The sequence below is a fragment of the Cardiocondyla obscurior genome, linkage group LG03 (assembly GCF_019399895.1).
Source record: "Cardiocondyla obscurior isolate alpha-2009 linkage group LG03, Cobs3.1, whole genome shotgun sequence".
Taxonomy (NCBI): domain Eukaryota; kingdom Metazoa; phylum Arthropoda; class Insecta; order Hymenoptera; family Formicidae; genus Cardiocondyla; species Cardiocondyla obscurior.
The window spans coordinates 5,410,250-5,427,274 of record NC_091866.1 but is presented as its reverse complement, the minus strand read 5'-3'; the positions used below and the strand labels follow the sequence as shown (position 1 = coordinate 5,427,274).

The 17,025-nt window shown below is 40.8% G+C and overlaps 2 protein-coding genes across 3 annotated transcripts; both read right to left on the bottom strand.

Annotated features, from left to right (window-relative positions):
• Nucleotides 1–121: 121 nt before the first annotated feature.
• Nucleotides 122–11,642, bottom strand: Cdk5alpha (Cdk5 activator-like protein). Of its 2 annotated transcripts, none has more exons than XM_070674929.1 (4): nt 9,632–11,642; nt 8,869–9,111; nt 540–836; nt 122–261 (listed from the first exon to the last, which is right to left on the bottom strand). In XM_070674929.1, the coding sequence occupies exons 1-4, from the start codon at nt 10,076–10,078 to the stop codon at nt 166–168; spliced, it is 1,083 nt and encodes a 360-aa protein (XP_070531030.1). In that variant the 5' UTR covers nt 10,079–11,642; the 3' UTR covers nt 122–165. The 2 variants fall into 2 exon arrangements, with proteins under 2 accessions (XP_070531030.1, XP_070531029.1); XM_070674928.1 differs by having other exon boundaries at nt 170–348; nt 9,632–10,773.
• LOC139113791 (sporozoite surface protein 2) lies at nt 10,096–14,536 on the bottom strand. The gene is made up of 3 exons (XM_070675197.1): nt 14,530–14,536; nt 10,199–10,758; nt 10,096–10,113 (listed from the first exon to the last, which is right to left on the bottom strand). The coding sequence occupies exons 1-3, from the start codon at nt 14,534–14,536 to the stop codon at nt 10,096–10,098; spliced, it is 585 nt and encodes a 194-aa protein (XP_070531298.1).
• Nucleotides 14,537–17,025: the final 2,489 nt, after the last annotated feature.

Below are 17,025 nucleotides of genomic sequence, written 5' to 3'. Positions count from 1 at the left end.
CTAGACCGCGGCTGCTGGCGGGGTAACGTCGGGGTTGAAGTCGAGGTCGATGCGGTGGGGTCAAGCTGCGAGAGCGGCTCCACGTCGTCGTGATGGCCATCGTCAGAGCGTCGTGACGTCGCAGCCGTGCCTGGCGATGCGCACCAGCAGGTGTGTGTAGCTCCGTCAAGCTGCCTTGGTGGGTACCGCGACTCCGGAGACGACGAGGCTCCGTTCGAGGCCGCTACCAGTCAGACTTCCGCGTTCGCTGGAACCGCAGGCCTATTCAGAATCGTAGATTAGAATTAAATTCGCTGACTTCTTGCTTAGCTGTAATTTTTCCTGGTGGAATTCTTCCTGGAATTTCTCCTGGCGAAATATATAAGGATAACATTTTTCACCTATTTATATTTCTTAAATATAACATACTTCATATTTTGGTAAATTAATTTTTTTTAATAAATTTATTTTATGTAAAAAAAGTAGTATACGAAATTGAATCGAAATCAAAGCACGGACGTTTTTAAAAGTTTTATCGAATTTTAACAAGATGGACGTACCTTCAGTTCGCTGAAGATTTCCGTGAAGAATCCGGGCTCGCTGTTGATTCGCAGCATTTCGGAGCTGAGTCGGTTAACGATCAGGAGACACCGGTCCCAGAACTTATCTTTGCTATCTTCGACGAGGAATGGCTTTAGCGGGTAACTGATTTCGTTACCCATGTAACTGTAGCTTAGGTAGAGACATGTCAATACCGTCGCCTGAAGTTCCTTTTCAGACGCCTCGTCTCCGTCGACGAGCTCCTTCACCAACATGTACACGAACACTACGTTGGCAGGGTTTATGAAGGGCACGTCCTAACGAACAAAGAAAGATAAATGGGTGATTAAAATTTTATCTTTTATCAATCAACAATTTGCATTAATTAAATTAAAAAATTTCAATAAAATATGTTGATTTTTTTAATGAATAATTTTATATTTCTCGTAATAGAATTTTGCGAAAAGTAATTTAAATCCAAAAATATCAACTTGATTTATATGAAATAATCGTATATTTATAACTGCATGAATGTGTAACTGCATAAATGAATATGATTCATATCATATAAAGCGCATCGTTCTGTTATATAAATATCAACGGTGTACATCTCGGGCAATAATGAGCGATAAAAATAACATTCGTGACAACTTGCGATTACGGAAATAGAAAAAAATTTTTTTTTTTAGTTATACGTCTATTAAATGTTTGCGATAACATTTTAATGTTATCGCAACTGATATATAATTTCGAAATAAATTGAAATGAATTCAATTCTTAATTACATACGTATTGTCGATATTACATTATTATTTTTATGTATGCGTATTAATTTTAGAGTAACTTGCTGTATCGCTTGGTGCTACACACACGTTGCATATTTCTCTGTAAACTTTAAAGCACATCTTTCCATACACTTACGTCTGCACATGTGTGCCAGTTTAATCATGTATAGGCACCTCTATCGAACGTAAGCGCTTTCGATATAAATATAGTCACATAGATGTTAATTAGTGCGGATACACATATAAGGAGAATTTGTTGTATTAATAGCGAGTCTATTTATACTTGTTAAGACCTCCATTAGCCATGAAACATAAAAGAAAATATGCAATTAAGTACATCTATGTATATAGCTACATTATTTTTACATACATATAATATAAAAGTATATATGTATATAATTTATAAGTAGTTGTAATCGTAAAAAATAAATTAAAGACGCGTTAAAATCTTTTTTTTTTTTATATATAGTGAACATTATTTTGGGCAGTTTTTTAAATTAAATTTAATATTTTTCTGTTGCAGTATTATCGTTGCTGATTTTTAAGTGTCATCGTCATATTTTATTGCATAAAATTAATAGTTTTATTCTATTCTAGATAATTATTATTATAAAATATCTCAATTTTTTTCGCCACGTACTGATTTATTGCGCGTCTTGACCTATCTAACACGTGCTCGACTGCCGAATTCGCTGATCGCCGGGTTCGTTGACCGCCGCGGTAGTGTGAGTACGTGCGTATGTTGACATCTGGCCGGCAGATCTCGCGCTCCAAGTTCGCAAGGTGGAGGACGCGCGGGCGGCGGGCGGCGAGAACCGGTTTGTCCGGCGATTTCGGTAGTCGAGCGAGTGTTGGTGAAGTCAATACAAAACAGCAAACAAGTACGCGTCGAAAAACGTTTAGATATCTATTTTGGTACATGATCAGCTGGACAGAGACTAGACGACCGATGCTACAGATTTTTTTTTTTTTAATGACAACTTAATTTTTTGAAGATAGTCACTAAATAATAAATACTTTCTTATAATTTATGGCTGGTACCAAGTTAGTCACTAGTTAAGAAATTTCTATTTATTTGTTACAGATGCCGAATAACTCCGCTGCTGCGAATCGACCGGTGAGTTTGTATATTTTTTCAATTTTATTATTGCGAAGCATTACGACAATCGTGTCGTTATAAATTGTCAAGTTCTTTGACAACCGACATATTGTACTCTTGCGGCACAATTATTTAAAGTGCTAGCTTAATCCATGCTGCCGCGAGTAATTTATGCTTCCACGTGCGCAAAGACATTGCAGATTTATAGTAACACGGTCGTAATTGTCAAAACAAAATTCGACTAACGCGTCGCATTACGAACACGAATAACTTGCTTCGTTTACGAGAAAAGTCCGCCGAGTATAATAATACGTTTCAAGGGGAGCCCGTGTGTTACGCATCAGTTCGCGGCGTGCATGCCAAGACGGAGCGGAGTCGCATTAGCGCGCATGAATGCATCAGCTTACAGTGCAGGAGAAGAGCGTAGGTGCATCGATTCGTGAGAGGTGCCGCACGCCGCGGCGCGATGCGGCCGTCGCACATGTGGGTGCATTAAGCGCGGTGAGGCCACACCGGTGACCCGGGGAGGATCGATGCCCCCGATACATTTTCCCTCCGAGCGCGCGATCGGCAACCTGCCGCCTGTTTTTATTGTTCGTGCCGCATAGCCGGCCACCCCGTTTCTCGTTAGCCGTGTCTCTCGGCTTAATGCACATTACGCCGCGCGCACTCACGTTTGCAATTTGCTCATACGCCAGGATGCATCTCTTTTCTGAGCCGCCGCTGGTAGGGCCGACGACACTTCTCGGGCGACGCCGACACGCCCTCGTGCCGGTATCGAAGGATAATCGGAACAGTGCACCTTGCACAATGCGGCGGAAAGAAAAAGAGATGCGCACAGTCCCGCAAATGATTCTTTTTTTTTATTTTTTTATTTCAATCTTAACGCGAAACCTCGCCCCCGATTTTCTAAAGAAGCGAGCAACCAGATTTTGTGCTGGAATTCCTATTTTGCAGAGCCATGTAGTTGTACTTTTAAAGTAAGGTGACTAATACTTCGACGAACGAATTGTCAATAGTATTGCGAACAGGATCGCGTGACGATATTGAAGAGAATTATTCATAAATAGCGCCTATCAACGGAGATACGTTATTATATCTGTAATTTGCGAGTAAAGCCCGGTTTAGAACGTAACTCGTCGCGTGAACGAAAGAAGTACTCATAAAATTATATAAAACCAACAAAAAAAAAAGAGAGGGAAAAACGAAACATTTTATCAAAATTTACTTTCGTGGCCACTTGAACATTATTAATTTTTCAATAACTATCACAATCTTAATTATTCTTTAATAATAAAAAAAAAAAAAAAAAAGAAAAATCGATAGATCGAAGGTAGGACAAAAGAAGAAGTTGTCGGAAAAAGCGTCGTGGAAAATAGACCTTCTATAGCGCTTTTGCATTTATCGTTATTATTGGGAAGGGTGGGAAGCCTTCGTTGTCGCATACACGATTCATTAGGGTTTCCACGTGCTTCCGGTGACTTGTGGAGTGGCGGCCCTCTCGATCAGGTATAACGCCACTCAAGTGCCTCGAGGGCCGCAGGACGCGGTGCAGCAGAATTAGGGGTGCCAATATACCCGGCGAGAACGTATATACCTCCGGGTCGGTCGATATTCGCCAGGGGTGAGCGGCCTGCACCACCGCCGAGCGGGCACCGTGCGTTATTCGAGTCGTCTTCCGCGCCGACCTAAACCTTTTAATTAAATTTCCAAGACCGCGGATAACGGGGGCTTTCCGGATAGCGGTAGCGCGAGCTCACTACTACTTGGACCAATTAGCGGCGTAGTCGGCATGCACGCGAAATACCCTCCGACCGCAACGGCAATCTGACGCTTAGTCGGCTTGGGGATGTCCCAGATGGAACTTCGCGAGAAACCCAAATCCGCGCGAATTAGCCCTCGAGCTATATGCGTTCGCGTAATTAGATTATGTAAATTAGTGTATCAGAGGCGCGCGCTCGCAATATCCGCGTGCCGCCAGCCGATATCCGCTTTTGGCCGATTCCAAACGGCACGAGGGTTGTCAGATTTCGCGGTTACATTATTCATAATTGTCTTCTCCCGGTCGCAGAGTATTTTTCGATGATATAATTAATAAAAGCGGTAGATGCCATGTGCGCAGTACACGTGCCGCGGACGCGCGCGAAAAAACGTGACAGGAATTTTTATGCTCGACTACGTACGGTTTCCTTTTAACTAGATTTTCAACAATGCGGCCTGATTTGATCTTGTTTAACGTTTAGACAAAACCGATCGGCTCCTGTTTGTGGAAAATTTGCGAAGCGAGTTTGCTGGCGTACTTTAATGTCTCAGTGTGGCTTCTGTTTAAAAAAAATTTTTTTTTTATTATATCTAATTTCAATATAGTTATATGAATTTCTTTATTATATAATTTTTTTTTGCCGTACATTTGCTTTATAGAAATAAAAATGCTAAAATTCGTTCTTTGTTTTATATCTCCGCGTTAAAATATTTTCCACGTGTTCGTGTGCGTTGGTGTAAGTTTTTATTACGGTTGATTTATATATTACGTATTTCTCCATTATTTTGCTCTCTATTGTCGTGCTGAATATAAAAATTTATAGGTCATTAAAGAAGACGTATTATGATAACGTCAAAAAATTATGTCCAGTAAATGACCACCCTACTTCCGCCAAATGCGTCGTAAATCGTGAATAATTAGATATTATTAATCTCGTTAGTCATTAACGCGTTCAAATTGAATCGTACGATAAAAACGGGCAGAGGCCGGAGTTTTGCATGACCTGGTTTTGAAAAAGGGAATCAATGAGAAAACTATTACTACTAGACCGTCGTATGCCACAATGTGCGCTTTGTTATAAAATATTCATAATTATTAACTTAAACTTAAGGGATAATAGCTCTTTTAACACTCATTTTCGCTGACATTAATTCGAGTGCATTGCCCGAAAAAAAAATCGGGGCCGTTCGCACAAATTTTCTTACGCCCGATCGTAGATTTAGGGCGATAGGAGAAGCCCCTCCTCACCAGGGGCTGCTGTCCGAGACGAGAATACTTTCTCCCCTTTGTAATTAAAATCAAGAAGGGTGAACGTCCCTCTCGTGTGCACCCGCATTTTTTCACATGTCCCTGCGGGGTGATCTCGCAATGTTATACACCCGAGCAACGTTTGCGGCGTACATGACCCTTCATCCCTTACGCGAGTTTTTCTCTTAAAGCGGCATTGCCGTGTATTTTTTTTCTCACCGCGCTTTCCTGTATCTCGTCAACCGAAACCTCGTTAGCTCACGGGTGAGGACTCGCTACACGAGATAGATAGCAATTAATCAACTTTAGCCTTTTTACGTTTACGAGCAAACGCGGCCTTTACGAGTAATGATATTTATTTGACGAGTAGGCGTTGCATAAATATGAATAATAAATAAAAAATTATTGTATCTGATTTTAATAGTTTTAAAATGCTAATATTAGTAAAGAATCTAAACAATAAAGCATAAGGGATAAATGTTGAGTAGTCCCCAGGGAGGCTCGGTTCTAGGTCAACGAAGAATGATACGTTTGCGATAGAAATACAATTCAGTCGGCGTAACAAGAAAAAGACACGTTTGATCATTAGTGGGCTATTTTCTGGACACCGAGATAACGCTTCCAAGTATCGGACACGTTATCGTCTGTCCTTTCAGCGATTCTACGCGCGAATTTATCGACACGAGAAATCAATGTCGGTGGGCGCAGGGACGTTACTGGGGAGCGCGTGTCTACGCAAAAGCACATTATTATGGACCGTCTTCAACGCCTCCCTGTTAAAGTGCGTTGAAACACGCGAGTGTCGCAATAAGCTGCAAATTGTCGCAAATGATAAAATACGTTGCACGCTTTCTCGGAAATAATCGCGAGGGTGTATTCCGTGCCGTAAAAATGTGGAAATAAAGTTTACATTTCTCTCATTCTAAATTGACCTGTAAACTCTGATTTGTAGAAATAAAAAAAAAAGAAAAAAATGAGGGATACTTGTTTTTTAATTTAGATACGCTAATGTAAAATACGCGTGCTAGATTAACTGCAAAAATATTTTAAATGAGACAAATAATTTAATTAAGCTTTCACATATTTTTCTTAACAATTGTTGCACGCTAAATGACTTGAGTAAAAGTTTTTTTTTTTTTTCTTTTCAATAAATTTATTTCGCGCAATGGATAAATGCTTCAACCATGAGATCAATATGAAGCAGGGAATCTAATTACCAGAAATACTTTAGAGATATCTTAGCTCAAGGATGAATCGCGTCAGTCGATACCAACAATGCGCAATTGTTCGCAACAATTGGGGTGTCATTCACGATGAAAAAAGTCCACCCACGTGAACGGGAAATAGCCGCCGCGGTAAACTGGAATTATTATTGGCGCGTATCGCGCTATTTTTCATGTCCAACTTCACGAACGCTGCGATTCGCTGAAGGTTGCACGATACGCTAATCAATAGCGACTTTCGTCGTAAAGTAGGTAAAAAAATTGCTGCCGATTTGATCGACAGATAGTTGACCCTTTCGTGCACGGCGTAGCGACGCGAACGACGTTTCGAGCAATCCGCAGTAGTACACGCTACTTTTTCGCGAATTCACTTTTTGTTACTTTGCATGACCAAGCTGGTCATTTTTACGTTCGCCGAGCCAACTCTTTTACGATACGACTGAAAAAGTTAAGTCGTTCTTCCTAGTAAAGTAACTGAGAAATTTTATAACTCTTATTAACTAAAAATGTTTCTGACTATGCTTCAGTTATTAAAATAAACAACTAGCATTATGGAAATAATTTTTTATGCTTCGGAAAAATTTTGACTTTTATGATACACGGTGTCCGCGTATTCTTTTTATAATAAATTCAGTTAAAGTAATTCAACAATTGCAAAAGTGACGTTTGTCGAGGGAAAAATTCGGCTTTAGTTGCAAAAACTAATGCGGCGTGTAGACAGTAGGTACGATATGTAAAGACACAAGACACAAAGTGGACAAACAACAACGCAGATTTTTGCATTGTATTATTAATAGTTCCATAGTATTTTTAAGTCGACGGCCATCTACGTCAGTTGACTATCAGAGTGAAATATTTTTAGTTTGATCGATAGCTTCTACGCGCGGAGAAGGCGGAGTCTTATAGGGGTCGTACAATTTACATAGGTCGCAATCGCACACGATAGTCCGATTAGCATAACCGTTGAATTCATAATCGAATCAAGAATCAGTACCGACTGTGAAATTACGAGCAAATGTTTTCGATTGGTTTGCGATTCGTTTCTCGTGAACGAAGTAGGTACCTAACGATTTAATTTTGTTAAAAGCAACGAAACTTGTGATATCAAAAAATTAAAAAGAAAAAGAAAGAGGAAAAAAAGAAAACTGTACTGCAGAGAAATTTCAATTTATAGTTAGTCAAAAAGATATTTTAAAATTGCCCTTTTTTTCATTAGAAAAATAATTATTTTCCAATTATTTAATTTTTTCTTTTTTTTTAGAGAAAAATATATTATAACTGATTAACGTTATACATAACTCATTGTCAGAGCAAATGTTACACTATATTACACAAGTAATCATAAGAGCCGTGTCGTGATTCATTATACTTTCTTGCTGCAATACAAAATATATTAATAGTATATTTAATATTTGATTGCCGTGATAAAAGATTTATTAAAATGAAAAATTCTTAGCTTTATCCCGTGAAAAGTTTGCCTAATTCTCTCTTCAGCATATTGCATGTCTCGAATGACTCTCATTATGCCTATCCTCATAGAACGTGTCCGGGTCCCAGAGGACTTAATACAAATAAAGCCCTTTCTTTCGTAACACGTGTGCACTACTTGTAATGATAGTCCCTTCAGGGAAATAAAACTTTTTAACGCATCGAAGATAAATGTTTGTTCTTTTCTTTTATTTTTTTTTAATTAAATTTTAATTATTTTTTAATTAAATTGCGCGTGCTCTTTGAAATATTTCGATACGGAACTATGGCCGAGCCGTGCGGAATTATTTTTAATAAAAGTTATTAATATTTTCTACATATAATTACAAATTAGTGTAGCATTTGCATTAGTTTGTACGGCAATATTTTTTAAAGGGCAATATTTGCCATTTAATAAAACGTCGACTGCATCGATTTTGTAACTTACGTACATCGACGTTAATCATAACAGTTCAGCGAAAGCTAATTACCTCGTGCTCTGTTAGTGCATCTTAACTATGCAATTAAAACGAAATGAGATTGATATATTAATTATAACGCGCCAGTGCTCGTGATAATTTTGTTATCGCCCAGTAAGATATTTTACGAAGCATAATTATTTATAAAAACTTATTAATTTAAAGCGTCTTAAGCAATCACAAAAAAAAATTCAACATATAATTAAAGGCCTCGAAGGTTCGTTAATTTATAATTAAAAAATGAGAACAAAATAACTTTACGACACTCTGAAAGTGACGAACTCACCTGCCAGCCTTGAAGCAGCAGATTTCTATCGACAGTTCTGAGCCACATGACAGCGTCGCCGGCCTGGAAGTCCCTTAAACGGGTGCATTTCTTGTGTAGGAAGACGCCGAGGCACTTGAGCAATTCCGAGGTGGAAGCTTGGATGACAGTTTTCCTTGGTCCAGGGGGCAAAGGTTTCTGCACCAATTTTTCACACGTCGGATTGTGCGTGGTGTGATTGTTATTCGACGCTGGTGGTTTTGTCTAAAAAAAATTATTTTTATTAAAATAATTATTCGTATCATTAACTGTATTAAATTAAATACTTGTTGAAAATTCGGCTTCTGAAGAGAAATATTATTGAACATTTATGAGAAAAAGAACAGCTTGTGTCATGCAAAAGGAGACGGTAACCGATCAATGTGCTTTCGATCGTGTCTCGGGGGTCAAAGCACGTTGTATATTTCATTTCTTTATTCTTTACCGTACACGTGTTAGTAGTCTCTAGATTTCTTTAAGCTGTAAGTAATGAGAATATTTTTTTTAACTGTGTATTTATTCCTTTACTTGTTTCACGTCATAGAAAATTAGTAAACGGTAAACAATTATGTTATAGCAAATGCATGATATTATGATATGTAAAATTCTTCTAAATTAATTATTAAGGAATTTATACATATATCATAGTATTTGAATAAAAAGTGCGATGCTTATTGCAGATTAAGATAAAGCTTTCATATAAAAAAAAAATTAGAATTTTAATTTTTTCTGCTTCGGTGCTTACCTGCGGCGTCTGTATATTCTTATTTTTATCAACGATAGGAATGTTATCGAGTGGCTGTCTAAAGGCGATATTCTTGTTCTTGTTGTCGAGCTTCTTTTTGTTATTATTAGTTGTGCTAAACCGCTTCCACGACAGAGCATTTATGAATAGCGAGTGCTTCTTTAGATTTTTCTCCAGGGCGTTCTTTTCCGAGATGATCCTCGCGTTGTCGTTATTGTTCAGATTAATATTATTGTTCTGTAGCGAATTGTTGTTGGTCGGCGGATGATTCGAGGGTGGCGCCGGCGCTACCATGGCAACGCTACTCTTGTTTTCGCGATTTTTCGCGTTATTCAGCTGCTCGTAATTAAAGTTATTCAACGTAAAGTCGGCGGGATGCTGATGCCCCGTTGGCGGATAACCAGATCCGCGACGGTCTCGCGGGCTGAACGATAATACGGTCCCCATGGTGCTCGCGCTACGCTCTAAATGCTGCGGTTGCCCTTGCGGCTGGGTTTGAGATTGTTGACTCGTCGGCTGTGCTTGCTCCCTTCCGTTTTGCGGGTTCTGACTAGGCTGCCGACTCACGTTCGGGTGAGGAGGAGCTTCTCGTCCAGGACTCGTCGGATTTCCGGGATTTTGCACGGGCTGATCACCAGGGTTTTGATCTTGTTGAGCGGGACTCGGATTGCTCGGGTTACCGGGATTGTGGCCTGGATTGCCCGGGTTACCGGGATTGTGCCCTGGATTGCCCGGGTTGTGGCCGGGATTGCCCGGATTGTGGCCGGGATTGCCTGGATTATGAGTTTGGTGGCCGGGATTGTCCGGGTTGTGAGGCGAGTTACCCGGGTTGTGATGCCCGGGATTTTGGGACTGATGTCCCGGATTCTGGTGATGCTGGGACGTAGCGGGCGGCGGTCTCGGTGGGCTCGGCGTATTAACACGTTGGGGCGGGGGTGCTCTAGGAACCGAGGTTTCCCTCGAGGGTCCCGTCAGCGGGGTTGCATCCCCTGGCTCGATGGCCTCCTCCACGACGGGACCCACCACCTCGCTCAGCCTACCTCCCAGCCTGCTGATTTCTCCCTTCGATTTGAAGGACACTTGTACTTCCTCCCGCGACGTCGGGCACTGATCTACCTTCCGCTTTTCTGCCAAATTTTTTTTTTATTATTAATTTATGTGGAACTCCGCGATAATGCACCCTCGGCGCGGCAAGAGAACGTTATAGACAATATGGCGATCGTTAACGATGATCAATCAGCCACGGGGAAGAGATGGTGAACGAAACGAGACGTACTCGAGGGGTAGATATGTTATTAATTTAGCACTTCCTCCGGATATAGACTCGCAATTTTCGTAGCTTCCGTGTCGTTGAAGATGTCACGCGGCAAGATGTCGTCGATACGCGCAAAAGATGTCGGCCGTCGCGCAAAATGGCGAGCGATCGATGTTTTACCACCCTCCGCCTCTCGGAGGGATGATGGGCCAGGTGAACGAAAACACTGGATCGTCGCACCGAGTCACCCTGTTCGATACTCCGACTCTTGTCCCCTCGCGTGTCGTGCGTCTGCTTACTTTCGTAGATAGTTGTATGCCCACGCTTCCTCGAGTTGCACTCCCGAAGCACTTTTAACGCACTTTCTTGAACGCGACTAACGACTCGAGCGTACGAATCCTTATTAAAATTCGATACCTCGACCGTCGGACCCTCGACGATAACACCTACAATCAATTCTCGTCTGTGCCGATGCCAGATCTCCCCTTGTTACGCACGCTTCTTCGAAATTTAATTCCTCGTCTCGCTATCTCGAACGATACCTTGCAGCTGCACCCCGTAGAATCTCCCCGAGTGGACTCGCGTATGGATGGATTGCGCGGCAGATCTGGCCAGACGTTGCGGGTAACAAACACTACGCGCACGTTTCTTCGGGAACGTTGCGAGAACGACTGATTACTGCGAACTATTTCTCTTCGCGCGGCGAGTCTCGCTGATAATCTGCTGCGCTCGTCCTCGGCGACGTCGACGTCGCCGCCGTCGTCCTCGTCGTCGTCGGTCGGCCGTGCGTCCACCACCTACGTCTACGGCCAACCAAGACGTAGCACGCCCCGTAACTGTTATCCGTGCGCGCGCAATGGTTCGATAAACGCGGAACGTCGATGGTCGGGGGTGGAAACGGACGGAGAATCGCGAAGTAGAGAGAGCGAGAAAGAAAAACGGCAGGAGCGAGACGGAGGATGGAAGGGCGCACTAAGGGTGGTCAAGGGGGCATGGGGAAACGGGGGAGGCGAGAGGCGTGGGGGTGCATTGCGAAGGCGAGACGGAAAAGGGCGACGATTGCGAAGTCGGAGCGAAAGAGACGGTGAAGCGCGCGAGACGAGCGGAGGATGACGAGGGGGTGGTAGACGTAGACGGGAGAGAGGCGAGGAGGTTGTAGGGTAGATCGCGTGTACCGCGGACGCGGCTCTGTATACGCCCAAACTTTTCTCTGACATAACTCACCCCGCGGAAACCCCAGGGGGAAGACAGATCGGGACCGCCGTCTTGAGTAGGTAGTGGAGTAGACCACGGAAAAGCCCGGCGGTGCCGCGCCACTGCCATCAAACACTTTTCACGGGAGGGCCGCCGACTGGCGAACGTAGGTCGAGATTTTTCACGAGAGGAGTACGCGGGGAAAATGAATGAAAATAGGAATGCACGCGGAACCCTGCAGCGTAAGTAAGTACGGCTTGGACCGCGGGTAAATATTGAGACTCGTGCGAAGAGCGAAACGAATATCTTTTTTGCAAAGTCGCACGAGGATAAACAGTAATGAAGCATTTCGAAGGTGGGATGCAAACGTCAAGACGAGCGGATCGCGTTTACAAAATCTTTTGCGAAGAATTCGACGAGAGTTTTCCGACCCGTTTAATACGATTTTTAACGTTCGCTTAATTATACTCGTCTAACGAAATCTGAAAGCATTTCGATAATACTTATTAATTGTACGTTATTTGCTAATATAGAAAATAAAATTGAACAAACAATCTGTTTATTTCTAGTTATAATTTCGATCTCTCTCTTTTTTTGTAGCGAATAGAAAATATCGAGTGGCATTTAAAATATAACTTTTAGGTGGAAGCGTTAAAACATATATCGATTAACGTTTAAATATTTTATTTTACACAAAGCACGAAAAAGACGTCGGGAAAATCGCATTACTAGCCGCATGTATTATAACTCGATAAAATGCAGCAAATTTTCTGTAATGAGCAACATGTATAGTATAGTAATACACGCTGACAATAGCTACTCAGTTTTATTTTGCAACCACCTAACATTATTAATTAAATTTCTTTGAACGCGTGCCGCGCAATACATATTTAAATTGAGGAACAGATAATTGAAAAATTAAAAACTAAATTTTTAATATAAAAATGTTTCGAGGTCACTCCGACGGTTGTAAAAAAAAAAAAAAAAAAAATATATATATATATATAAATACCCGTATAAAATCTGTCATAGATAAATTATTTATAGCGTAGAGAAATTCATAACGTACGTAAGAAAGTTTGTACGGGTCTTACCGACTTATTCTACAGACGTGCAAATCTGATCCGTACTACCCAGACGCACTTTCTGACAAAAATTAATTTTAAAGCAAAAATTAAGTCCCGTCTGACAGCCAGATAAGTTAAGATCGAATAATATAACTCACAGTTAGGGCGATGCAGGTCGAGCCCTCCCTCAGGGGGTGGAAATTTCATGTAACCTGCTTTTTCTTCGAAGCTGGAACAAGGTCAGTCTAGCGCAGCTTTGAAGGGCGATGGAATATGGGTGGGCGGGCAGGTGGAAACGCGCACGTGTGCATAGGCCTGAGGACACCGCTCGTGGACACAGAAACTCGGACGCGTGCCGGGACGACAGGCAACTTCATCGCGCAACGAGGTAGCGCGTAATAATATCGCATTGTGTGCCGCGCTCGTGAATATCCGAGACCGTTGAGGAAGGTCGCCTTCACTAGCCGTTTCTCGTTCGCTGGGCGGATAAGCATAAATCGGAAATTAACTCCCATTCACTCAACAATCGCGAAGTTATTTTTAAGATATTTTATTTTATTTTTATTTCTATTTCGATACTTTGCAGTCCTAATTTTTTAAGAAATTTTTAAATACGAATAATTAAATTTATTAATTATTTTATATACTTTTAACACCCCTCATTTCTTTTTTGGAGAATATAAATACTTAACTTATATAATATAAGTTATATGACTTAATAGCCTGAATTAAATAATAGAAATTAATCGCTGGTTCAAGTGTTAATTGCGTATAATTTTAAAACGTAATTTAATAGGGCTCCTCAAGCTTGATAATCAAATGGCAGTTATATGTAGAAATTAGATTGATGCTTCCTTATAGGAACGTGTATGCTTTCTCAATTTAGTGGCGATCAATAACGAGGATTTATTATAAAGGTCCATTTCTGACCGTTGAGGAGCAAGATAGCGTAGATGGATGATACGTATTTATTAAAAGATAAATATGCAGTCATATGAGAAAGATTGCAAATCGCGAGAGTATCGATCTACTCTTAGATTCAAAGTATCTCGGATAAAAAAAAATTATTTTCCTTCGTATTGAGAAGCAGTGCTGCTATTAGCTATTACTTACACGCGTTTAGCATACGCTACGCTCTTTGAAATATTTCGATATCTGGTTTTATGTTCAACCGTATATAAAAATACACTTAGGTTTGACCGATAAATGAATTTCATCTCTCCTTTGTCTCTAATCTAAATAATAAAAAAGAAAATTTAACAATTTACGTATCTCGTCGAATTTGCATATCTTCGAAAACGTATTTTTGTCCGCGTATATTTAATTAATTTGCACCGTACAAACACAGACAAGCACACATGACTCGAGTACTCGAGTATTACCTGTCATAGAAATTGAAATACGCGAAATGTTTCGTATATTAAATTCCATCAAGAAATCAGCATTGTACATACACGTCAAGAATTGCGGCCTGCATATAAAGCCGCATATAAGCCTGAAACACAGAAGAGGCACGTGTAGAGCGCAGGGGGAGATAAAAAAATTACGAGGGTGCTCCTTTTCAAAACTAAGGAAATAGATTTCGGCGGGGAGGAAGTAACTGCCGAGATCTCTCGGCTTTAAGGGATTTCCCAAGTCGCGCGACCCGAAATGAATTCTCGACGATATTCCATTTCTGAATTATAGAACAACGATTTCACGTTGTATGCATTTCGTTAATATCGAAGCAGAATTTAGGGGAAATATATGAGAAGCAGGAATTTCGATTAAATAATTTAGTTACTTATTTAGGTATCTGTCCTGACCTGAGGTCTAAACGAAAGTCTTTTTTCGAGAAGAAGACTTTCGAGAAAAAGATTTTCGTTTAAACATTCGAGACAAATTAAATCCAAATATGATTTTTTTACGGTAACCTATAAAAAAAACCTTGATTAATCAATCAAGGATTAAACCATATTTCTCTTCAAAATTATTGAAAAAGCGCTTTCTTGAAAATTCGTCGGAGCCGTTACATTACATAGTAGTAAAGTCTATATATGACCCGGCATTGTGCGATCGACCGACGAGCGAGATGTGGTCCATACTTTCCGGAAAAACGTATACGTTTTCAGTCAACCGGCATTATTTTAAATACAAATCCCGACATAAAAAAAAAATTGTTTTTATATTTCATTCTACAAAGAATATCAAAGTCTACATCAGGAGCATAAATTTTTCAATCACATATTTTAGAAAAATCTTTTGGCACAACGATTCCGGTAAATAAAAAAAAGTAAGGCACTCAAACGGAGTCTCAACGACCTACTTGCACCGGTGTCTTACTGCTCGCAATTTTTTATAATTAATCGACCGTACGGCGGGGCGATCTCGTTATCCCTCCTCTCAAGACGCAGCCGTGAAATAATACACGTAACGCGTACAATCAGCAGCGGGCGTCGCTCCGCGGCGGATAATGGAGCGTGACGAACCTCTGATTGCCGTTCTAAGAAGAGAACGCTCGTCATTGGGCGGTGATAAAAAAGTAACAGGTATCAGCCGACGGCGGCGGCTACCATTGCAAAAGCAATCTAAAAATATAATGTTCACTCGCGTCGCGTTGGCGTAAAATCGCGGCTCGTTCACGCGGCATGTCCATCGATGTGACCCCGATATGTAGTCGCAATGTTCGTCGACTCTGAAAAAAGAAAAAAAAAAAAAGAAAAAAGAGCGCATCGCCTTTTGTTGTTCACGATAAAGTGACAATGGACAGCACGAGACGTCCGAGATGAGAATAGATTATTATTACTTCCAATGACGACTCGACGTGTGACGTATACGCGACGGTATAAGGGGACGTTTTAACAAATGTCTAAACGTGAATAACGTTTCTAAGTCTTCGATAACATTGTTAATCGAGTACGTATAGCTGTTATAAAATTCATCACCTCAATTAATTTTTTTTATTTTCTAATGGCATAAAAAAAAGCTACGCTTTTCTCACGAGGTGGTAACAAGATATCTTTGCGAGTATGAATAATGAACAAAGTATTATGTTTGCGTAGTATCACGGTAGCGAGAAGTATACGCGAGTGGTGAAAGACTCGGAGCGTGAAGTGTTTCTTTTCGGATTATCAGTCCTGGAGAATCAACTGAGCCGTGAAAGATAATGGAAATTCTGTCTTTTAGAAATTTGTTTGTCAAGCGTTTTTGTCCCCGATATAATAAATTCGCACGTAATTTCTCTCAGCAATTCCGCAGAAGTATTTTTACAGAGAAGTTTTTCTCTTTAAAAAGGGGGTGGGGATAAAAATTATAAAAAGGTAACAAAAAAAAAAAGAAAAAAAAAAGGAAATGTTAAAATAGAATATTTTTCTCCCCTTGATTTAAAAAGAAATAAATATCATTCTCATGTTAACGTATGATTAAATGTTATATGTAAATATAATATGCAGCAAGAGCGCAATCGATATTGTTTTAATTCAGTGCCTATTTATTGTATACTGGATAAAAAATACGCCGTAAAAAAAAACCCCTTCAGGGACATTTAAAGTTGACAAAGCTGCGGCGTTACATCTGACCACCGGTGACGTACGTAGAGGCAGTAGACAGCACAACGAAGGACATCATCCCCTTTAGAAGGGCTGCAGACAGACAAACCCTCTAGGCTCCCTTTTCTCCCACCCACTGCCGTCCCATCGCCATAGCAACCCCTTGCATTCAGCAGCTAGGTTAACCAACCGATCTACCCCTCGTGCCGTCTCCCTTCTCGCCGATGAAATATCTTTGCGCGAAACGGAACCTGCACAGGGTCCACTCTCTTCCTCTCGCATTTTAATTCAGGTCGCGGCGCGAATCTTAAGAATTCAGTAAAAATTGCTGTAAAAGTTCTGCCGGACGAG

What these genes read in the sequence shown, in the direction of transcription:
- Cdk5alpha (XM_070674929.1), bottom strand. Translation starts at nt 10,078, where the DNA reads ATGGGGACCGTATTATCGTTCAGCCCGCGAGACCGTCGCGGATCTGGT. An exon ending in AGAATATACAGACGCCGCAG is followed by an intron (nt 9,112 to 9,631) that starts GTAAGCACCGAA and finishes AATTTTTTTTAG; the next exon opens with ACAAAACCACCAGCGTCGAA. An exon ending in TGCTGCTTCAAGGCTGGCAG is followed by an intron (nt 837 to 8,868) that starts GTGAGTTCGTCA and finishes TTTGTTCGTTAG; the next exon opens with GACGTGCCCTTCATAAACCC.